Here is a 26,023-nt window from a genome sequence, read left to right as displayed (position 1 = left end):
CATGTGGCCTTTTCAGTAATAACTAAAGAGTACTAAAAAATGAGGTCAAACACAAGTTAAGAGATTTACCTTTAAGTGTGGCTTTTTTTAATACTTTCATTGCATATAATTGCCCAGCATCAGATCCTGAGATTTTTCGCACAAGAAATACCTGTGTTAAAAACATGATACTGGGGTTATTAAAAGTAAATAAGAACCATGCAAAATTTTATTTCTTCATATAAGAATAGGAGGGTGAACAGCCCTAAAGGGAGTAAGAGCACAGTAGAATATATGCATATTATTTGCTAAAAGACCTCTTTTCTTCAGGCAAGCAATAATTTTAATCATTAGTTCTCCGGAAGCATCAAAACATTGGCAGATATATTTCTGACAGCGACAAAAGGTCAATTTGTTCCGTCTTCCCCTGGATTTGTTAAGAGGCACATTGGGAGTAAACTACCAATACAAAATTGGTCTCTCATCCCCAAAAAAATATTGCTATTGTTATAGTAGCTGAAAAAGAAGTAAAGCATCCACCTTTTTTTTTTACTTCATCCATACTTTTTCTGTGAAATGTGGTAAGTCACAACAAGAGCAAATCCATCTGAGACTCACAATACTAGCTAAATGAACGCAATGCAAAAATGTGTGACTTCTATATAAACAAGTGTTAATAATGGTAAAGTGAAGTACTCTACTAGGTTTATTTACTAAGATTGGAGTTCCGCTTTAGATAGGATGTTGTTATGGGCAACCGATCAGGTTCTACTATCTTATAGAAGGTGCTAAAAAAATAAGAAGATTCTGATTGGTTACCCAGAGCAACATTCCAACTGAAACAGAACTCCTATCTTAGTAAATACACTCCTAACATATTACTCTGATGTCCTGAAGAAAAAGTAAGAAAGTCAAATATCAGTAAAATGGACTGCACACCTTCTGTTCTGTTGTATCAGCCAGGCTAAGGTTTGTGGTTGAAGGTAGTAGCTAATTTTTTTGTCTGCAGCATTACAATAAGTATAAAATAATGTAAAGCTGGGTACACACTAGACAATATGTTGTCTAACGTGGTGGATCTAACAGACATATGAGGCTTAGGGGAGTGTTCAATGTCGGGTCACGACTGTCGGGCTGGCCTGACAGCTGTGACCCTGTCCAGTTCTCGGGCCGTTCGACGCTCATTTCGCAGGCGGGATTCAATGTCCGGCCTGCCGAGCACTGAAAAGAGGGCATGGCTGCAAAAAACGGACAGAAATCGACAAGCTGTGGCTTGTAGCTTGTCAATTCTCTGCCTTTCTCGGCAGAACGAGCCCGACTGCTTGTGAAGTCAGGCTCGTTCTGCTGAGATCCTGTTCAATGCTGTCAAGGAAGACAGCATTGAATAGGTTCCTGCCGCCATTTCACCAGTCAGGAATGGCGGCGGGAGTTTGAATATTCCCACAGTCTAGAGTGTACCAGCTATGTTGCTGACGAAGCAAGCTACTGCAAATCATCCTTGAAATCCTCCGTTGGCCCTGCATGTAAAGCTGATGGAAGACATTGCTAGTGAGGGACAAGCTGCATTCCAGTGCTTCATTGCTGCTGTAAATCATAAAGTGTGTATGTACTTGCCATGAACGGCTACCCCTGCAGATGATGTTGCTGGGTACACACAATGAGGCAGATGAATTAAGCCTGGACAAGAGATAAAGTAGAGATAAAGTGAACAGTTCATTGGCAGGTGCTTTATCTCCACTTTATCTCTTGTCCAGGTTTAATACATCTGCCCCATATGTTAGCAAGATGCACCCTTGTTGTTAAATACAAATGTTAGTTGTTAATTATAAATTAGTAGACCGTGCCAGACAGAGGTGTTATCGCTTCATAAAGTAAAATGACATAATACACTATTTTGCAACTTGCCTGACTTTGAACTGTTATATATTTTACACTAGTATATGCTCTTATATAAGACACATTCTTGAGGGAAACCATTATCCAACATACTGAAAATATTACATTAATCTCTAGAAGGTGGCAGAGGAGATTATGCATGTCGTACAAGTCTTGTAAACATATCAATTCCAGAGTAATGTTAGTCTTTGTATACTGCTCTAGGAAATTATGTTTAATATAGTTAACTGGTGTTGTCTTTTGCTTCCATATGCAAATATTGAAACATAATCAAGAAATTGAAACATTCAAAATTGTATTAACTCAGCTATAAATATGATCTTTTCTCTTATCTATTTCTTGTAATAAGCTGAATGAATTTAAAGAAGTTGTCGGAGTGGGTTGACAATTCAGAAAAACGGTCCAAATGGTGGCTTACTTCATATAGTTATGTGAAACTGCAAAGCAATTATACAAATATATATATTCTCTTCAGAATGTGTAGTTGTGAAGAAACAATACAAAAATTACTGCCCTCCTAGGAATAAGCCTCGTACTATAACGACCCTAATTTCAGGATCCTCCAATAGTGTATTCAGAATAAAACCTGGTAACAAAGCCATCACCTCACTACACTCACCTTTCCAAATGAGCCTTGTCCAAGTACCTTGAGAAGCTCAAATTGTGAGGGGTCGGCTTTCTCGCATCCTTCCTTTACATGGTGTGTAATTGCAATCTCATTAATATTTCCTTCATCCTAAAGGATAGAAAAGAAAGTTAGCTTAATAGGTCTAAATTTGTAGGTCATATAAAAGACATATCTATTAGAACATAACCCCCTTATTTAAATAAGTCGTCCCGTGCAGTTGCATGATGACCTAAATGCGGCTGTGTGCATGCACTGTGTGTGCCCCAGCTCCCTCTGTGTGCGCCACATTGAAGGAAATGAACAGGACCAAGAACAAAGGTTATCCCTTAATGCATAATGGGGACGGAGGAAGTGTAATAGGGAAATTCAGCCAATACATTAAAACCACTGAAAGCTGAAGTGAATAACATTGATTATCTCAGGACGATGGCACTTGTCAAGGAGTAGCATATGAGACAGCAATTAAAGTCAGTTCTTGAAGCGGATATGTTGGAAGCATAGGAATGCACTAACAATCTAAGCAATTCTTATAGTCCAATATGTGATGGTTAGTCAACTGGGTCAAAGAATCTCCAAAATGGCAGGTATTGTGGAATGTTCCCAGTATGCAGTGATTAGTACCTACAAAAAAAGTGGTAAAAAGTAGTACAACCTGTGAGCCAACAACAGTCATAGGTGCACAAAAAACTCCTTGGGGGGGAAAGTCACAGGAATGGCATTGATGCATGTGGCAAGCCAAAGCTAGTTCATACGTCCCACAATAGAGCCACTGTAGCACAAATTGCTGAATAGGTCAGAACACACAGTGCATCACAGCTTGCTAGGTATGGGGCTGCGTAGCCTGAAGAGCATTTAGAGTGCCCATGATTGACCATGTGTCTACAACGAGCTTGTGAGGATCAGAACTGTACCATGAAGTGATGGAAGGTGGTGGCCTTGTCTGACGCATCACATTTTCCTTTACATCATATGGATAGCCTTGTGAGTTTATGTAATTTACTAGGGGAATAGATGGCACCAGGAGACTAAAGCAAGCTGACGAGCCAGTTTGATTCTCTGGGAAATGTTCTGCTGGGAATCTTGGGCCTTGGCATTCATGTGGATGTTACTTTGATGCATATTATCTGCCTATACATTACTGCAAACAAAGTACATCCCTTCATAATATTAGTAGAGTTGCCTCTTTCAGAAGGATTATGCGCCATGACACACTGCACAAGAGAAAGTTTTGACTGGGCCTCAAATTCCTCACATCTAGATACAACTGAGCATCTGTGGGATGTGCAGGAAAAAACAGTCCAAGCCATGGAAGCTCAACCTCACAACTTACAGGACAGCTAAGGAAACCAGCTCTCAAGTAGCCCATGTGTAACCCTGATCAGGATTCATACTTTACAAACGGTGGTTAAACGAGAAAATTTTGTGGAATTCTTTTTTTAATTCTCAAAAACACTTTTTGTATCGTTATTTTCAAATGTGCTGTATTATAACATCAATGGAAACATGCCCCATATTATTGGAATAGTTTGTTATTGGTTATTGATATGAGTATCATTATGGTGTGTATTTTAATTCTAAGTATTATGATTAACAATTATGTTTATGACGCTGTCCCAATTTCATATCATTTTTGTTTATAAAGATGTATATAACATGCTTAAATTGGAGAACCCCCATTTCTATTGTAGTGCACAGTTTTAATTTTTATTAGTAATTAGATTTTTATGTGTGTTTTTGATTGATACAGGCCGCTAGATGTGGGGAGTGTTTGGGTTGCGGTGGTGACCGGCGAACAGACATTGATTCCGGAATAGGCTGGCAGTGCGCCGTACAGATGACCACCCGGAAGTCCCACAGATTACCGACCGGAGGTTCACTCTAATCTGGTGTCTATTTAAGGTACGCACTGCATTGTATGTATTTTTTATTTCTTTCCAGCACTTGGAACAATCCACATGACCTGATGAAAAGGCTCCAGGGCCTTAAAACGTTGATCACTTCTATGAGTATGACCTAAAATCTACCACTGTGAATTACAATATAATACTTTTTTGCTTAAGACCATGGAGTGCCGCTCTTTGCTTTATATATATATATATATATATATATATATATATATATATATATATATATATATATATATATATATATATATATATATATATATATATACACACACACACACATATACACACACACATATATATATATATATATATATATATATATATACACATATACACACACACAAATAAAGGCCTAATGTATGAAGAAATGACACTTAAATCAGTGTAGCAGTTAGTAACGTTTCGAGCATTTATTGCTCGTCATCAGGCTCCTCTGATGAGCAATAAATGCTTGAAATGTTTGCCATCTATAATTAATGGATGTACTCCACTGGTACAGCGCACCGCCGCATCTATCATCTACAGAACTGAGGAGTGCCAATCCCTGGAATGTATGTACGTGTGTGTGTGTATGTATATATATATATATATATATATATATATATATATATATATATATATATATATATATATATATATATATATATATATGTAGTCAGGGGTTTGTTCGGCACTCCGGACAAATGTAGATAGCACCGTGGTGCCTTCCTCCGCAATTAATGTACAAGTAGATGATCCAGGGGCTTGTGGTGGGGCTCCCAGAAATAAGGCGGCACTCACGGAATTTAGTAAATCAAATCAAATGTATTGAAGGTGACACAACCGTGTCATGCGTCAAGTCGACGTTTCAAGGTCACGCAGGACCTTTTCATCAGGACGTGCAGGGGTGAATAAAGTGCTGTGCATAAAGTCTATGCAGTCTATGCTCGAAACATATGTCGGAATAAACGGATTTATTCACTGCTGAACAAGTCTCTCGAGTGCCGCTGTTTTCATGTTACATATGCGAACTCTCCTAAAGGTTACGGAAGGCACCAGAGCCATACAGCTATTTGAGCAATCGAGTGCCGGGATCTCGCAGGATATATATATATATATATATATATATATATATATATATATATATATACACACACACACACACACACACACACACACAACGGTGTGGCACTCGTAGCCAAAACAAAGTACAGTAGTCAAGCCAAATAGCAACAACGTTTCAGTTTATCAATTGTCTTCAGGTTACCTGAAGACAATTGATAAATTGAAACGTTGTTGCTATTTGGCTTGACTACTGTACTTTGTTTTGGCTACGAGTGCCACACCGTTGTCTATCTACATTCCATTTCTAGTGGAGGCACCGGCAGAGTTTTTTTGAGTCACAGGGAGTGCCAAACCTCTGGAATTATATATATATATATATATATATATATATATATATATATATATATATATATATATATATATATATATATATATATATATATATATATATATATATATATATATATATATATATATATAGTCCAGGGTGTTTCCACAACTATTCAAGATTGTGGAATGTCGGGCACTCGCCTCATAGAAAATCCAACACAAAATCAGCGTGGTAGGGAAGAAAAACCCACTGGTGCCTGGAGCAGCTGCTCCAGGCACCAGTGGGTTTTTCTTCCCTACCACGTTGATTGTACTGAACTTCACTGAGAAAGCTCCTTGAAAAAGGTCCGCACAGGACCGAAACGCCGGGGCATAACCTATCTGCATGTCATTAAAAATCGACTTCACTGATTGAAAAGAATACAATTCCATTACTTTGGACTTTTACACATATTGTGTTGGATTTTCTATGAGGCGAGTGCCCGACATTCCACAATCTTGAATAGTTGTGGAAACACCCTGGACTATAATTGGTTGCATGTTTATTATGTGCACCCTTTGTCTGGCACCCCGTGTTGTACTATATTCAGTGTGAGTGCGGTCTGTACACAGATTATATATATATATATATATATATACACACATACATATATACACACATATATACACACACACACACACACACACACAAACATATACACACACACACACACACACACACACACACATATATACATACATACACACAGCATTTATCCAAATGCCTTGCACCAGAAGAATTTTGAATAACGTATTTTTCCGTATTTCAGATTATTTTTATATTTCACTGAGGTATCTTGCATTTACGTTGTAAAAACACATTAATATATTTTATTTGTGCATAAAACAAGGTTTCAAAGGAATATATGGTTTTCGGAATAATTTGGATAACGGATATTTGGCTAAGGGATACTCAACCTGTATTATGTGCACATGCACACACCTAGGTTCCTTTGCTTTTTTTTTTTTTAAACTGCAATATGAGATGAAAACAATTCCTGCAAATGACTGCAATGATATACAATATAGCAAAACATTACTTCAACTTGCCTGACATTCAGAATGGCCTTGAAAATGTGTGGCATTAGCACTACACCATCTGCTTGACAAAAAAAAATGGCATGGACTCTAATAGTAAAAGGAAATCATATAGGGATAGTTGTAAAAATAATAAGTTTGAACGTAACATACTGGTTAATAAACAAGTCAGTACTTCTGCAGCACAGTAGACAAGCATGAGCAAGGTGAATCATCCACAAGGCAGGCGGCTTTGTTTTCAACCACAGAGCTTTTTGGATAATTTTTTTTTTTTGCTTGTTGACTTTTCAACGGATTCAGCAACAATTTTAGGAATTACTCACCTATGGTTACGGTGTTTAGCTGTATAATCTCTACAGTGGGTAATGTCTCCCACACACAGAGATTGAGGCTTCATTTAATGAAATTTAGAAACCCTGCAGAGGCATCATTGTCCTCTGTAAAAGTAGTTCTTGCACAATAATGCCGATTAGAGGATAGTTTCTTAGATTTGCAAAAATGTGAAATATATTCTTTTGTAGCAGATACCTGCCGCACCCCAACATAGATGTCATTAAGACTTATTTGCAAAATAATAATACTTTTTCTATGGAAGTTTGAGTTTTAGTCAGGTTTGGGAAAAAATTGTAATCCTGTTTGTTATAATAATACTGCGAAACATTGCTACTGTATGTATTCAAAACCTAGATCAAATAGTTTTTGTGTTCTAGCATTAATACAAAGGTATTATCTGCAAGGGACCTATTTTTATGGATACCTACAGTTAAGAAAGGCATTTGAGCTACAATTTTATGGCAATCCACCAGTGGTAGGGGTTCACCCAATCTAGAAGATAATAAAAAGGGGTGGGCCGATGAAACTAAAAGTATAAGATTCTGAATAAAATAAAGTTCAGCGATGGATTAGCTAGATTAAAGGGGAAATGGGAGGAAGATATTCACATTATAAACTCGGAGGAATGGGTTGTTGCAAAGACTTCTGTCTTGAAAGCTACCAACTCAGTAAAGACACAAGTACATTTATTTATATTCAATAAATCCTATTCAACTACAATCAGGATGGCAAAATTCACCGGGAGAATCTCAGTGATGTGCCCAAAGTGTAAAAGTGCACCAGGAACGTTTTGGCACTTTTTGTGGGAATGTCAAGTAATAGCACTTCTGGGAGAAAGGCATAAGTATAATAGGAAAAACAGGAATAGCCAGATCAATTTGTCCCCCAAAGTGTTGCATATTGAACATCATGGGCGATCGAAGGATGAGAAATGAAGATAGGCTATACGCCACCAATATGTGCTCATTGACCAAAGTAATGGTTGCCAGAACTTGGTTGGTGGGAACGGGTCCAGAAATTGGTGGGTGAAAAGCGCTGGTTAATTACACAGCCAAACACTAAAGTATATACAGATGGAGCCATCCTCATCTAGCCATGGCTATCCAAGGCCTATTGTTCTCAGCTGCAATACAGTAGGGCAGTGGTTCCCAATCCTGGTCTTTAAGTACCCCCAACAGTACATGTTTTGCAGGTCTCCACACAGAATAACAAGTGCTGTAATTAGCTCCACCTGTGGATCTTTTCAAATGTGCCTGAGTAATGAGTGCACCTGCCGGGTGACCTGGAAAACGTGCACTGTTGGGGGTACTTGAGGACCAGGGTTGGGAACCACTGCAGTAGGAGATTAGCAGAGTAATCCCATTATGCACCTAATCCTATTAAAGGGCTACATCTGTATATAGAAATAGAAACACTATGGGTAAATATGAAAAGATATGGCACCAATGGAATACATCAATATATGCAAGCAAAGAATGATTACTAAGAATAAATAGGGTCAAGAAGAAAACAAGATAGATAAATCGCATTTAAGGGGAAAAGTGGAAGGAGGGAGAGAAAAAGGCATCAGGTTCTACCAATACTCAACAAGAATTTTAGAATAGAAGTACACAAATCACGAGTAAAGAAAGAGGGTGGGAGGGTAATGGGTGAGATGTACACAAAAAATGTGGTACTTGTTTCCTAGAACGGCCACAACGATTTAGATCGTTGTGGTCGTAAGATAAAAAATCGGATCGATCGCATCGCATGCGATTTGGTCGCATACGATGCGACCGATCCGATCGACCGATTTTTCACCCGATTTTTTTTTTTTTTTCACCAGATTTGTTTAAATTGCCCCCCCAAATGTTAATAAGTGTGCTAGACCCCACGATAGACGTGAACCCGAAGCGTGGCGAGCGCAGCGAGCCCGCGAGGGGCGGCGGTGCGCGTCCTCCGACCTTTTCATTCCCCTACTATCCACTAGGGCGTGGAGTGAGAATATAATAGTGTGGCGAGCGCAGCGAGCCACCGAGCCCGAAGCGTGGCGAGCGCAGCGAGCCCCGCGAGGGGACGTGTCTAACTTCACAGGTATACGCGTCCCCTCGCGGGGCTCGCTGCGCTCGCCACGCTTCGGGCTCGGTGGCTCGCTGCGCTCGCCACACTATTATATTCTCACTCCACGCCCTAGTGGATAGTAGGGGAATGAAAAGGTCGGAGGACGCGCACCGCCGCCCCTCGCGGGCTCGCTGCGCTCGCCACGCTTCGGGTTCACGTCTATCGTGGGGTCATGGCGGGCACATAAAAAATGTGAAATGGGTCATATTGGCCCATTTCACCTTTTTTATCATTTTTCCCTATGTGAGATGGACTTAATCAAGTCCATCTCATCTTGTGCCATTATAATGGCACAAGACCGACCGATTTCAATGTTAAAAGATTTTTTAACATTGAAGTCTATGGAAAAATCGGGTCAATCGGTCGGTCGCATCGCGGCCGATTTTAATTGGTCGCGACCGACCGATTGACCCGATTTCTGTCAATCAAAGTGAAAAAATTGTAAAAAATCGGCCACATCGTGAGGATCGTGTCCCTTAATTAAGAGCCACGATCACTCACGATTGTGGCCGTTCTAGGAAACAAGTACCAAAACTGTAAACACTTTTAGACACATAAATATAATGAAAAATAGATATTAAAAATAATATATGGAACCGGACTCACTGAGATGTCTGGAAGGTAATATAAGTGCCTTTATAAATCTAAATGAATGAATACCAGACATGTTCAATTACATATGTACTGTATGTATACCTTAAAAGCAATAAAAAAATATTTAAAAAAAATATATACAGTTATACCCCTTTCAGACAGAAAAATCCCAAAAACCCAGGTATTTCCCGGATACAAAAACCCAGGTACAACTAGGCAGCAAGGGGCTGACCCCCTTTCACACAAAAACCGGATTTTTCCTGCAAAACTCTGTGTGTCATAAGAATAGGACAGTTTTAAAGGCACACAGAGATGAGGTCATCATAAGTGGGTGGTGACTGCTCACTGCATTGCATTAACCATGGCATGACACAAGGATATGTTGTAAACAAGTTTTATTGTTTTTATATACTGGAAGGTACATGTTACCTCACATGGCTGTCAGTATATTTGCAATGTTTGAGTACACTGTGGCATCTTTGACTGTCCCAGTCATCTATTTGCCGATATCCTCCTCCCCTCTCACTGCCAGCAGCTCTCATCTCTACCTATCCTTTTTTCAGCTCCCTAATGACCTCAGAGGCCAGCTCCATTGCCATGCCCTCCCAGCCAATCAGAGAAGCCTATCCTCACAACCAATCAGCCAGCACCCCACCAGGAGAGCCAATCAGTGCCTAACAATGTGTAATAATCCCAAAAACCCGGGTCGTTTCCTTTCAGACAGCCGGCGACCCGGGTTTTCGGAATACAGACCCGGGAAAAACCCAGGTAAATACCTGGGTCGAAGTCCCGGAACTTTAGACCCGTGTTAACCCTTTCAAACAGAAGAAAAACCTGGGTCGACACGGCAAGAGCAGGGAAATTCCCGGGTCTTTTTTTCTGTCTGAAAGGGGTATTATTAGGCTTTGATATGATTTACTTACGCTGCTTTCACATTACAAAAATGGGTTGAAAACAGGTTTGCAAACGTTTCTTAAACTGGGTCTAAAGCCAGTTAAACCCCTTTCACATTGCATGTTGTAAATGGTATATTACCATTTCAATACCGTTTTTGTACCATTCACATTCAACCCATAGAAAACAGTGGATGTCATTTTAAATGGACATTTCTGGGACACAGGCTTACATATGAGGTTTTTACAGCATAAAAAGGACGGGGTGGGTAAAAATAAAAAAAAAGGTAAGATATATAAGGTAAAAGTAAAGTCTCCTCTCTGGACAGGGGATACAGTCGGTGGGTCGACCATAAGATGGTTGACAGTCATTAGGTCGACATGCTGTAAGGTCAACAGGTGTCTAGGTCGACATGGCAGAAGGTTGTCATGAGTCTAGGTAGACAGCTGCCTAGGTTGACACATGCATTAGGTCGACATGGGGTTTTTCACTGTTTTTTGAGCTGACATGTGCCGACAGACGGTATTTCATGCCCTACCATCCGCCAGGGCGTGGTGGGAGAATAAAAAAACATAGTTCCCAAAGCATGGCGAGTGCAGGGAGCCATTTGAGGGGACGCGGTGCGCTTAAAACATTGTTGGGGGAGAAGCTTGATGCCAGGAAGATTTAGCACCTCTTATCTGATTCACCTTCTTAGATCTTTGTTATGAGTGTGATGTATTGCATTGGTTCATCTTACATACAGTAGATGAAGACCACAAGCAACAAAAATGTGGAATAATACCAGAGATTATCTTACAATAGGTTTTTTCTTAGAGTAGCCACTGTGTTGTGCCTGTAGTAACAGCATATTGAAAAAGTAGATTTTTTTTTAAACTATCTGGTTTAAACCTGCCAACCCTGGTTTTAGCTTTATTACAGGTTATATATGTAATCTATACAGTTTTAGGGGAAAACAGTAAATGGCTTAAGGATGTTGTTGTTAATGTGTAAATTAATTAGATGATTTTTGTTCTGAAATAATGAAACGTAACCACACTTACATTTACCCAGGCATTCATCTTAAATGTTGCAAAAGGAAATCAGACCAATCAAATACAATATTTGAATAACACCTTATTTATATAGCAAACACATTATGGAGCAACATACAGAGAATGTATTCGTCATTTAGACATGCTATTGCCGCAGTAGAGCTTACGACATACTGTCCTTACAACAGACATACAGTATATGGAGCACATTCGTGCACCAAATTTAATATGCAGTATAATTAACCTGCCAGTTTTTTTCGTTACTGTATGCAGTTATGAAGTAAACCCACATGGGAGACTATACAAAACCACAAGTTGCTAGGCCGACCTTTCTATTTCTCACTGGTGCAGAATGATGTTCACCTTTCCATTTTAAGCACACCGATTATCTTATGATGGTCAGTCAGCCTAGTCTTCACAGGATCATTATAAGTCTCACCAAATAGCCACGGATTTCCTTGTATAAGAAACAAAAATAAATGGAACCAGAATTCACCTATATACGTATAACCAGCTTAAAGGAAGGAAATGCATTCCAGACTATGATGACAGCTGCCCTGTATCTATACTGCAGTGCTTACTCCCTGACAGTTAACACCTTCCTATCACAATCAGTGGTTTGAACACTGATGGATTATTTTATTATAGGTTACAGAGCCATGCGAACCACCTGTTCACAGTACATACTGCAGCTACATTACCCAAGCTGCTCTAAAAATGAATACATCATTTTGAGGGGGATGCGGTCATTTGGTCTACTGCATTATGGTCGACAGTCATTAGGTCGATTCCATTAGGTCGACATGCTAAAAGGTCGACATGACTCTAGGTCGACATGGGAAAAGGTCGACATGATTCTAGTTCGAAAGGTCATTAGTTCGACAGGTCATTAGTTCGACAAGGTCATTAGTTCGACAAGGTCATTAGTTCGACATTGTCTATGTCGACATTCACAAGGTCGACATGGAGTTTTTCACTGTTTTTTGAGCCAACATGTGCCGACAGGCGGTATTTCATGCCCTACCATCCACTAGGGCGTGGTGGGAGAATAAAATAGTGTGCCGAGCGTAGCGAGCGCAGCGAGCGATGCGAGGGGATGCAGTGCACTTTAAACTGTGTCCATGTCGACTGTGTTGACATTCAGGTAAAAAAACAGTGAAAAACCCCATGTCGACCTTGTGAATGTCGACATAGACAATGTCGAACTAATGACCTTGTCGAACTAATGACCTGTCGAACTAATGACCTTTCGACCTAGAATCATGTCGACCTTTTCCCATGTCGACCTAGGGTCATGTCGACCTTTTAGCATGTCGACCTAATGGATTCGACCTAATGACTTTCAACCATAATGCAATAGACCAAATGATCCCAACCCATTTTGAGGCTATATGTAGTATGTGAGAACATATTTAATAATGGTCAGCATTATAAATAATCCTGAAAAATAGTAGACTGTAAAATAGGAGCAAAAAGAACTTTCCTAGCAACATAAATCTAACCAATGGATATAGATTTAAATATAATAGGAACTAGTGACTGAGGACATCACTTACTGAGCTAAAAATGGAACTATAACAACTATGCACAAATAGCACATACCAACCATGCATGAAGTCATTCTAATTATCTGAAAGCCACAAGACCCAATGTGAAAGGCTCTTACCAGTTAACAGAGCCACAGAATGTTACTAGTACAGTTAATCATTATGTACAAATGAACAAAAACGTTAAACTCTGCTGACCGCATGCAAGCCATGATGATTGAGACATTGTGACTACGGATCATGTGTGTCTTGTGACAGTCATCGTACTTCCTTTTCTGCACTCACCCTTTGTGTGACGCTCACAAATGTTCTAAAATCACCTTAGCAAAGATTTCACTCCGTTAGAATGATAACTTTTATTTTACCCATAAGAGAACACTGGTGGAGACGCCACTGCCACTGGAGAAGTTAAGACAATGGTAGATCACCAGGGATGGTTTGTCAAACATTCATCATATTGATCACTTCTTCCAGGGAGACATGTTGATTGTCAACATGATCTGATCACAAGCCATACAACTCCTGACAGGATTGGAAAGGGGTGCTGTAATGCAGACACATACTGAAAAGGTCTTGTTTGCAGGTGGTCTTGGGCAGGTGTAATGTATTGATGGAGGATATCATCTGCACTAGCAGGCAACTTGCGGTTGGCTGATTGGAAAAAGTACCATTGGCCCAGTGCCTTCTTCATTTCTTTAAAATTACATTATTTAAGCAATATGTTTAGGACTGAGATTCTGTTGTTCAAATACTTTTAAAAGATTTACCGGGCTGGATTGGGGGGTGCACTGTACCCCAGGTGTGAACTCCAGGATTGTTAGAGACCTGCTTGATCAGGTCACCTGGACATTTGATAACACAATCTTTTATTTATGTATACTTTATAACCCTTAAATATAATGACAAATGCTGAAATAATTGCACGCCAACACAAACTTGTAAAAATAAATGTATGACAATGCTTTACTTGAAAAATAGCTTACTTACAGGTATTTGCAAATGCAGACTAACACAAAAAAACTAAAATTGATTAGCTAATACTTAAGCAGTAATTCTAAATCAACTCAAAATGGAAACCTATCAAGGACAGTGATCAGCCATAAAACCTTGTTCATAGTTACCTCCAGCCCCGTGCTTGCCTGTTCTTCCTCAACTGGCTGCCCCTTCCTTCTCTAAGGCTGTGTACACACGGGGGCGATTTTGTGTAATATCGTGGGCAATATGGTCGCTGAGTGACCATATTGCCCGCAATGGGAGTGTGCACCGGCGATATATCGCCGGGTGCGCGCTCCCGGTTTCTCCCTGTAGTGATACACACACTGAGCGGCTTTCCCCCAGCCTGGCGCCGACGGAGGGGGGAGGACGGTGTTGCATAGTGGAGCGCTATGCAAAGCCGTCCTGAAAGCCTCTCATCTGCTGGTATAACCAGCAGATGAACGGCTTTCCCGGCGATGTTGCGGGAGCGCACAGTAGTGCTCATCGCCGGGCCATACACACTGGGCAGCTCATACCTGCTGTTTTCAGCTGAAAGTCGCCCAGTGTGTATAGGCCTTAAGAATGAAATTAAAAACAAACAATGCAACCAAAATTTTGCCCTTAGAAATTTAAAGATGCGTTCTCCAGTAACCACTACTATTCCGGAAAAAAAAAAATCCTACAACAAGCACTTTTAACCATGGTGGTGGATCTTTTTTGATCTAAGGGTGGGTATGGATGACACTGACCTAGATAAACGCAATTTACTTTCATTTCTGACTTTCTCAATGAGAAATGTTTGGCATAGGGGTGCCATAAAAAAAAAAAGTTGATACTCTGGGAAGCTGTGCTTCAAATAGTTTGGGAATCACTGACCTAGGACAAACTGAATATTTCGAAAACAGAATCAATTATATTTCCACAAATAAATAGTAGTTACCAACCAGATATTTCCATCGCTGTATTCTACCGTATTCAATACAAAATACTATTACTTACACAAAAGGCCATAAAACAAACTTTACTTTACAAACATACATCTCCTCTCTTATCTCAAAATATCTTCTAACCCAGGGCTGGGCTGGGATGTGTAGTTCATTAACATCTGGAGGGCCGGTGTTGCCCAGCCCTGTTCTAACCCAACCTCTTCACTCCTCACAAGATTTACATCTCTCATCCACACTCATAACTTGCTCCCACACCCGATTGCAGGACTTTGTTTGGGCTGCACCCACTCTGTGGAATGCTCTCCCATGTACATTAGACTCTCATCCAGTCTCCAAACCTACAAGCGTTCCCTGAAAACTCACCTCTTCAGGCAAGCTTATCAAATTCCAGAACCAACCACTTAACCTTCATATACCGTTCCTATCCAATCACATCCTCACTGCACAGGAGACACACATTCTCTCTCTTTTTCACCCTCCTGACCCCTCGCCAAACTGCTTTGTCACTGTATCATACAGCACACCAGGAACCTTTGTGTTCTGGTGGACTTTATACAATAAAGAATACCTGTCATTTTGTATCAATGCCTATTTTCCTATAGATTGTAAGCTTGAGAGCAGGGCCTTCATATCTGACTATAAATACCCAGGTTTGCTTTAACGCTGTCTCTATTGTAAAGTGCAACAGAATATTCTGCGAAATAAGAAACTTAATAAATAAATAAATTCTGTACAGGTAGAAGGAAGAATGTATTCACTGAACATCTCAAAGTTTGCAAAGCAATTGAAATTTGATATATTCCATTTTATTTCTCCAACGTGAAGTTCAGCAAAACTTTACAAGGTCAAGATTTAGACAGTACATGCATAATTACGATTCACTCATTTGAAAGAGTAAGTAATTTGAAAAAAGGAACTTAGTGTATAAATATGTATGTGTGTATATTACACAACGTGGGATAATCAATTAGCTCAAAACACAGCACTAATGCTAGGTACACACCAAAACGATCATGGTCGTGAAACAATCGGCATATGATCCTATCACAATCTGTACCCAGCAGAAGGTATCTTTTACAAATCCTGACTGCAGCAGGTAGAATCTCCAAAACGACCAGCAAGGACGCGCATCAAATTGGATTTCAAACATGTTCAAACATGCCCAAGTTACATCTAATCGATCGAAATTGGGGGAATTGAGGCCACATCGTTCTGGTGCATACCCAGCATTAGGGGGGACAATTTACTAAGATGGGAGTTCTATTTCACATGTGATGTTGCTATGGGCAACCATTCAGATACTACTATCTTGTAGAACAGTGATGGCTAACCTTGACACTCCAGATATTGTGTAACTACACATCCCAGCATGCCCTGCATCAGTTTTAGCATGGCCAAATAGTAAAACTGTAGCAGGGCATGCTGGGATGTGTAGCTCAACAACAGCTGGAGTGTAGAAAAAGGGGGGGGTGAGCCGCTGGGTTTCACTGAGAGAGTCACAATTAAAAGGTTAATTAGCAGTTTATTGTGTACACAAGTAACAAACAAAGAATAAAATCAATATAATGGGTCAATGTTGCAACATATTAATCCTGCATGATTGAGGGGAAGGGAGAAGGAGATTTGCTCCGCAAATTATATAGTCTCCAATGGGGCCTTTAGGCTCACCAATCACTTGTTGGTATACAGTATATTGGTTCATCATAAACCTGGAGTGGAAACGGAAGAATGATAGTTCTGGAATGTTACAAAGCTTTTTGAGGTTGGTTACCCTGAATGGTCAGTTAGCAGTCCGTCTTGAATGGGCCACCATGGGCGAATAGCACTTCCCTGTCAAAGTGTTGAGTGTCAAGGTTAGCCATCACTGTTATAGAAGGTTCTATATAAATAAGTAGAATCTGATTGATTGCCCATAGCAACATCCCATGTGAAATAGGGCTCCCATCTCAGTAAAATTTCCCCCAGAGACTTTATTTCAGCTGTATGGGGTAAGTGGAAAAAAATCCGGTACTTGTGTATTATCACGGCGCCCACTGCTCTATTAGCGTACAGGGCTATTCTGCGCAGGGAAATCGCATCGCATGCCGTGTACAATTGAGTTGATTTTATATAGTGTGGCGAGCACAGCGAGCCCGAAGCGTGGCGAGCGCAGCGCGCCCCGCTAAGGGAACGCGGTATACCTGTGAAGTAATCCGCGTCCGCTCGCCACGCTTCGGGCTCAGTGCGCTCGCCACACTATATAAAATCAACTCCACACCAACGTGGATAGTGGGGGTATGACAAAGTCGGAGGACGCGTTCCGCCGCCGATCACCACGCTTAGGGATTACGTGGATAGTGGGGGGGTGGGGGGGGGAGTGGATAGTGGGGAGCCACCCTAAATGGCATTTTTATGTCATTTAGTGGTATAGACCATTAAAAAGATAGGGTGCGATATAGATCCTACTACAGTTAGCATTCTAGAAGTTTAGCACTATAAAATAGATTAATAGCAAAAGCTTTTCTAGCATGTAAAACACAGAACGGTATTTGGATATTTCTACTTTTCGTCCCCTAGTAGTTTCCTTTCACAGCTCTAAATTGTAGGTTGCTGTAACAATAAACTGATCAATTGTCTATTGCTGGTAACCTCTACCACTATCCAGACTCAATTTAACATAAAACCCAGAGAAGAATCTGATCACACTTTGTAGGTGCATTTTATTAGCACAGCGTTTTTACAGATATCAAAGCATGTGTCAACACATTCAACATTATAATGTCTTCCTTTTGAATGGGAGAGATAGATTAAAATGCACTTATAAATCATTCTGTACTTCCAGCGGGTGTGTGTGATACACTGCGTCTGTATATGAATTAAAGTGACTGTACCAAGTGTTCCACTACAAGCTTTGCTTGCAGACAGTACAGTAAATACAAGCAACTAACATTTGCAATTGAAACTTTATATCAAAATATTTGTACACTAAAACCTATATATAATAATGAGCAATATTCTTTATAGAGCAGTAATCATATTATATAACATGTACAGTCTGTATTATTGAGGCATATTACTGCCTCTGAGTGCAGTTTATAATCTAAACCTAGTTAAAAAGTGTAGATGTTGCACATAGCAACTACTCAGCTTAGAAACATAGATTTTGAAGGCAGATGAGAACCACTTGGCCCATTTAGTCTGCCCCTTTTTTAAACATGTTACCTCAAACCATATTTGATCCTTATTTCTTTGTAAGGATATCAATATGCCTATCCCAAGCATGTTTACATTGCTCTACAGTATTTACCTCTACCACCTCTGATGGGAGGCTATTTCACTTATCCTGAAGTAATTCTTCCTCAAATTTCCCCTGAATCTTCCTTCCTCTAGTTTCAGTGCATGTCCTCGTGTTCTGTTGCTCCTCTTCTTGTGAAGAATGTCTCCCACCTGCACCTTGTTAAAACCCTTAATATATTTAAAAGTTTCTATCATGTCCCCTTTTTTCCTTCTCTGCTGTAAACTAGGGGAAACTGGGCAGGCTCCGGCGCTTACTGGCTCCGGGAGTCGGCTGGCTGGACCTGTGGTGGGGAGCAGCAGTACCGCACGGTTCGGGCAGCAGGTCCCTGCGCCAGATGGGTAGACAGCGGCAGGGTCCCTGCAGAGGTTGAAAACTAGTTCTTATCCTCCGCAGGGACCCCGCTGCTATCTGCACATCTAGCGCAGGGATCGTAGGGTGTAATCAGGCAGGGAGACAGCCTATCACCTGTCTGATTACAGTCATGTGGTCAGAATACCACTTCAGAGCCGTTCACACTACACACTGGATCGGCTCTGAAATGGGTAGGACCCTGCTTTTAACCAGTTTTGAATTACCAGTATTCTAAAACCGGTAAATTCAGAATGGACATTTCACATTACAGCTTGAACCTTTTAAAACCCCTTAAAAATCAGCAATATACCGGGTTTTAGCTGTAATGTGAAAGGGCTATAAGTCTTTCCTGGTACACTGTGATGTAGGCCATGCCCCATTTTAGTTTCCCTTCTTTGTACAGTCTCTAATGTATTTATAGCCTTCTGGAGATATGTCCTCCAGAACTGAACACAGTACTCTAGATGAGGTCGTACCAATGATATACAGTGGCATTACTTCTTTCTACCGCTGATTCCTCTCCCTATGCAACCAAGCATCTGACTTGCCTTCTTTATTGCTTTGTTACATTGCTTACCTGCCTTTAAGTCCCCTGAAATAGTGACACCTAGATCCCACCTCTTCCTCAGTTTCCATTAGAGCATGGGTCCTCAAACTGCGGCCCTCCAGATGTTGTGAAACTACAAATCCCAGCATGCCTTGCAACAGTTTTAACACTCCCTTATAGCAAAATTGTGGCAAGGCATGCTGGGATTTGTAGTTTCACAACATCTGGAGGGCCGCAGTTTGAGGACCCATGCATTAGAGTGCCATTTATACTATATTTATACTATATTTAGTCTTTGGATTTTTGAGACCCAAGTGCATAATTTAGCATTTTTTGGCATTGAACTGTAGTTGCCACGTTCTTGACCATTCCTCTAATCTACCTAGATCATCAATCATTTGTTTTACCCCTCCTGGTGCGTTTACCCTGTTGCATACCATTGTGTCATCTGCAAAAAGGCACATTTTACCCTCAATTCCATTTGCAATATCACCAATAAAATATATTAAATTATTTTAAAAAGCACTAGTCCAAGTACAGATCCATAAAGTCTAGATAAGCTACATCTAAAGCCCCACCTTGATGTATTACTTTAGTCCCCCCACAGCAAGCCTATGCCGTTTCGGATCCTGTAAGTTGCTGGTTTTGAGATTTTCTACAACTTTGTTTTAAGAGTGTTTCCATCAATTTTCCTACTACTGATGTAAGACTCACTGGTCGATAGTTACATACCTCTTCCTTGCTTCCACTTTTGTGGAGTGGGACTACATTCGCTGTTTTTCAGTCCTCTGGGATTACTCCAATAGCTAGTGACTGGTTGAATAATTCTGTTAATGGTTTTACCAGCTCCCCTTTAAGCTCTTTTAGTATGTTTTAGCTTCCAGTTATTTTAAAGAATGTACTTGATAAACATCTATTGGTTGCTATGGGCAACTTCTTCATTTGTCAACTTTAAAAGGTGCGATACATCTAGCCGCAACTCAACTAGGAACACATAGCAGCGTATGACCTCTAAATAAAACAGAAAGACAAAATGTTGTATAAAAATATATTTATGCATTGAATCCTCTTAAAAATTAAAGAGTGAAGTTTCACTGTAGAAACTGTAAAGAGATAAACACAATGTTTAACTGCTGGGCAGAGGAATTAAAGCTGTGGAAAGGTTAGTGGAGTTAGGATCATCAATACCATCCTTACATGCTGGGAGAAAGCACTGACTCTACACAGAGCCTACTGGGATGTTTGGTACTGGCCTACTGGGATGTTTGGTACTGGCCTACTGGGATATTAGAAATAAAAACATAAAATTACTGTAGGTATGTGAGACATGCAGACACAACAACGGCTTAAAATAATAATACATGTAGAAATGATAAGTATCAGGGCATATTGAAAGTTATATTCTTTTGATATTCTTTTAAAATTCTGCCCTCAGATCAGAAGGAGTCTACACTTGTGTAGTTTCATTAGACTGTATATTCAATTGTGATATCCTGTGAGCAGAAAAATCAATTAACTGGAGACAGAAATTGGTAAATGGCCTTTGTCTATCATCTATATCTATCTATCTATCTATCTATATATGTCTAGTGTCCATTTGTGTGCCTCAAACACTGCCATCTGTTGGCAGCGAGTGAAACTACATCTTTCTCTCTCGCAAATGCACAAACACAGAGGCAATCACAAGGTAGCAGACGAGCTTACGAAGCATTTGCATCGAGCGGGCTTACTAGATTCTACATATAAAGTACATGTCGAGGCTTAGAAGACATCACAAATGTTCTGAATGAACCTAAGAATGTATCCAAGGCATCAACACATTCTGCGGTTGACTAAAAATATTTGTAACATAGTAATACAGTAACTAAGGCAGAAAAAAGATGTTAGTCCATTAAGTTCAACCTATCTAACTTGTAACTACTGACTTGAGTAAGTTATATCTACAGGACTCCCATAGTGGCCAAAAATGTATCCAGTTTTGATTTAAATTCATTAATAGTAGTTGCTGTAACCAACCCCACTGGCAAGGAGTTCCAGAATTGTACTGCTCTAATGGTTAAGAATCCTCTTAATTCAGTACGGAATTTATTTTTACTCGAGCCTCAGTACATGCACATATCACCTCTCAACCTCCGTTTCTCCAGTGAACACATACGGTATTTAGCCTGATTAACCTATCTTTGTATTGTAGTGATTTGAGACCTTTCACTAGCTTAGTTGCCCTTCTCTGTACCTGTTCCAAATAATTTATGTCCTGTTTAAGGTGGGGTGCCCAGAACTGAACACAATATTCCAAGTGTGGTCTCACCAATGCATTGTTAAATGCACTATCACATTGGCATCCCTTGAATCCATTCCCCTTTTAATGCATGCCGGTTTGCTTTTGCTGCTGCACTTGAGCAGTGTGCACTATTACCCAAGTTTGCATTTATGATGACCCCCAAGTCCTTCTCTACAGCAGAATTCCCTATAATAACTCCAGTTAGCCTGTAAGTAGATTGTTCATTTTTGTTCCCATAATTAATTACTTTACATTTATCAAAGTTAAACTTAATTTTCCACCTTTTTGCCCACCTTTCCAGTTTATGTACATCCTCTCCTGGGTTAATTTCCTTACTCTGTTTCGGGTCGTCCACAAATATTGCAATTTTACTTAATGTCACTTAATTTATCATTAATGATTATATTAAACAAGATGGGTCTCAATATTGAACCTTGCGGGACTCCACTTTGAACCTTAACCCACCTGGAATGCATGCACTTTACCTCCACTCTCTGTCCCTGATCATGCAACCAGTTTTTAATCCAATTCCAAATTTTATCTCTTAACCCTAGTTTCATTAACAACCTTTTATGAGGCACAGTGTCAAAAGCTTAAGCGAAAATCAAGCAGTATTAATTACATCAACAGATTTTTTTTTAAGTCCAGCCCCCTACTGACTTCCTTATAGAAGCTAATTAAATTAGTCTGACAATCTATTTTTGACAAACCCATGCTGAGCCTTACTTATCACTTTCTCGAGTTCTAAGACATTTTGGATACTATCTCTTATTATTCCTTCTTATATTTTTCCCCACAATTGATGTAGGGCTGACCGGTCTATAATTTACACGGTTAGTTTTGCTACCTTTTTTCCATATTGGTACTACAGATGGAGCCCCTGCCATCCTTGGCCGGGGCTCGCCAGACCCTCCCCGCGTGTCTCACACGCGTCCCAGTCTCTCGGCAGGGACGCTGCATGTCCCTTCCCGTCTCTGCTTCAGGGAGACGGGCAGGGTTAGGGGGGAGCTCGGGGCGGCGAGGGGGGAGGCTGCGGAGACCAGAGGAATGCTCTGTTGCACAGGGGGCGCGCGAGCCCCCTCGCGGGGCTGGCGTGATGGTGGGGCTGGCGTTACTAGTCTATAAAATCCTAGTCTATAAAAAATCTATTAGATTGCAAAATTTTGCTATAACATTATCCACTGATAGACCAACTGAGCGTTTGTGTTGCAGAGACTGTACAATTGTGGTAGTTTTAGGGTATGTTCCAAAGGTGGATTCAGATCAGAGATGAATATAGTATTCATGTTATTATAAATAGCTTTACCCTCACCACATCAGGTCTCAGGGATCTAGTAAATTCGGTAATGAGAAACCTTTATCGCACTGGGTGACACTCAATCTGTTTCATCTCAGTCCTGACACTAGTGTGCTACAACTAAGGGTGATACAGGTACTGGGTCACACCAAGGGTGGTATTCAATCCCGATGCTATTTTCGTCGGGGGAAATGGCGCCCACCACCTATTCAATGCTGTATCCAACAGCATTGAAGGCAGATTTCGACTAAATCTGATCTGTTTTGACGGAAACGGCCGTGGATTGTTGAATTTACCGCAGGTTTTGCTGATACGGCCACTTTTTCAACACTCGACAGGCGGAACATTGAATTCTGCCTTTTGAGTCTGTGGAGCGGTGCGAAAATGGGCCAGGATTCCGACTGTCTGAACTCTCCGACAGTCAAAATCCAAGACTGAATACCACTCTTGTCAGAGTCATATAAGAATATCTAAAGGGATCCCTGAAAAAAATATTTAATGACCTATATAATTAACAGGAGGTCAAAATAAAGATTGGTTTAAATATAAAATATATTTCATATATTATAGTCACTGTCAATTGGCCTCCCCCCCATATGGCCACCCCATCAACTGCAATGCAAGGCAGACACAAATGACAAAGCATAAAATATGCGTAATCCCAGTCCCTAACGGTGCACTACATGCATGGACTGATGTGAATGATTAATTATTCATGTACAGCACTACAAAACACAAATGGTACAATTGAAATGGATGGCCATAAATAACATTTCAGTTCTTGATAATTTTTTTGGATGCCACACATGATCTGTAGAGAGGGCTTTTCACCAGTGTTTTCTGTGTGTCCACCACTGCTCTCTGACATTTATTTCCTTTCCTTATATTCCTGCATGTGTCTCATGGATCCCATATGAAACGGATAACAATCTCTGGAATGACAGGTGGGCGGACATACCGGAGCAACATCTCTGCGAGTCAAGGTGCCCGTATAAGTTACTAGTACCAATATATTTAACTAATGTATTTGTGAAACAACATTCTCGGATTTCTCTTATCTAGATATAAGCAATTGAGCCTATAACAATATTTTTATATGGCCCAAGAACACAGTTATACATTTGTGTGTATACAATAATACAAATTCCACTGCGCACAGTCCACTGTTAATATATCCTCCAATCTGTTGGGTAAAGCACGGTGCAGCTTTTCAAGGGAAGCCTAACCACCGCCTTTGGTAAGGGATTTGCTTGAAAAGAAATGAAAAAAGGACACCAGTGAGCAGTAGTATTTTAAAGATTTTTACTGAAATATATGCTCATGTACATAGAGGTTACAAATTACAAGCTAGCCAGCATAGTTTGAATCCAAGCCACAGCCGGAACATGACGTAAAAGGACAAAGCTACAAGTAAGCCCAGACTTTCACACATCAGTGCTGGCCACTCCTGCAGCAGAACTGATCCAGAACTTGTTTGAGTCTCCGCGGGTAACCACGCACAACTGGTTTCGTCATAGAGAGACTTCATCAGGGGGTCCCTGAAATCTATTAGATTTTTCGAAAATATTAAGTATACCGTGAATATAACAGAAACCGATCACAAAAGTCATCTATATCGATCACTGTTCCTCCATGCTATGGGGCTATTACAAATACTTTACCAGCCCCTATAGCATGCAGATTAGATCTGAAACCCAAAGCAGAGTAAAAGCATGCAATTTGCCTGATTTCATCCAATTCAGACATGGGATGAGAAGGGTGAAATTGTGCATGTGTTTTAGATCCGCTATAATCCAATGCGCGGTCCCTTGCACATCAGATCAGAGTCCCTAGTACACAAGTGCTGCATGTAGGATCGGAAAGCCTCCGACAGCACTTACTGGGATCACATCCGATATACCCTGCCGCAGGAAGAGCCACGGCAGTTTAAAGGAAGTCTTATGCAACTTTCACCCATCTAAGGGATTTTCCATAGCAGGACGCTATGGAAAGGCGTCCACCCAGTCACTAATCTGCTGGTAATACCGGCAGATAAGGCAACAGCCGGCGCTAATTCGGGAGTCCACAGCAGCATTCACCGCTCTCCCGTTCACACTGTGCGGCTTTTGAGCTGATTTCAGCTCAAAATCACCCAGTGTGGATGGGCCTTGAGGGTGATGTGTGGAAAAGATGCGCACCTAATATAAATCACTTATTTCTTTATCTATACAAGGTAATGTCCAAAATGCCTATTTTAGATATAAGATTTTTACATGGGGACGCCCCCTAAATAAAACCGGTTTCTTGCACACTTCTGTAACATTTGCTGTGTGTGCTTTAGCTAAAACTTATTCCAGTCATATTATTTGTGCATACTGCATTCGCATAATGGCAGAATACATGGCAAGTGGTGGTAGCAGTCATTGTCATTGCTTAATTGATATTCATATATTTTTATGGAAAGCCAGTAGTATGGTACTATCCCATTGTTGCTTGTGGTAAAAAATAAATAATAATAAAAAATAAAATGTATATACTGTAGTTCCAATATTCCAACTGGACTCAAAGCACTTTCCATGCTTGCAGCAGGTGGCTATAGCTATCTTTGGCACATTCATTTACTTCTTTAAAGGGGGGTATTCAATCTAGTCTGGGTTTTTGGGCTACCCAAAAAATCTGGACAAGCCTATACAACGTGGACGGTTTTGGGCAACTTTTCGACTAAAGCATGTAGATCTGCAAGTTTTTCAATGCTCCACGTGTTTTCAGACAATGGTGATTGTTCCACCACTCAAAAAAATCATCACTGAGATTGAATTGTCGAAAAGTGACTATATTTCCGACTGTCAGATATATTGGCACAGATTGAATACCCTCCTTAGTAGTCATGTCAATCAGAACCTGCCACTCTAGAGCTGGCAGTGCAATGACACCCCATACCCACACACACCGTTCCAATTTGTCACGAGCCAAATAACCTAACAGTATGTTTTGGGTGTTGCAGAA

At 40.4% G+C, this 26,023-nt stretch overlaps 1 protein-coding gene across 2 annotated transcripts in view; it reads right to left on the bottom strand.

Annotated features, from left to right (window-relative positions):
* RPS6KA3 (ribosomal protein S6 kinase A3) overlaps positions 1-26,023 on the bottom strand; it is a 123,135-nt gene that overhangs the window by 44,361 nt on the left and 52,751 nt on the right. For both annotated transcript variants that reach the window (XM_083172472.1, XM_083172473.1), the window contains exons 3-4: positions 2,495-2,611; positions 70-151 (exon numbers count right to left, since the gene is read on the bottom strand). In XM_083172472.1, the coding sequence (XP_083028598.1) occupies positions 70-151; positions 2,495-2,611 (199 nt within the window). The remainder of the gene's footprint in view (positions 1-69; positions 152-2,494; positions 2,612-26,023) is intronic.

Source organism: Crinia signifera, chromosome 2, assembly GCF_055691185.1.
Source record: "Crinia signifera chromosome 2, ASM5569118v1, whole genome shotgun sequence".
NCBI classification, from domain to species: Eukaryota; Metazoa; Chordata; class Amphibia; order Anura; family Myobatrachidae; genus Crinia; species Crinia signifera.
Note: the sequence above shows the minus strand (reverse complement) of the source record. Positions and strands in the feature narration are given on the sequence as shown.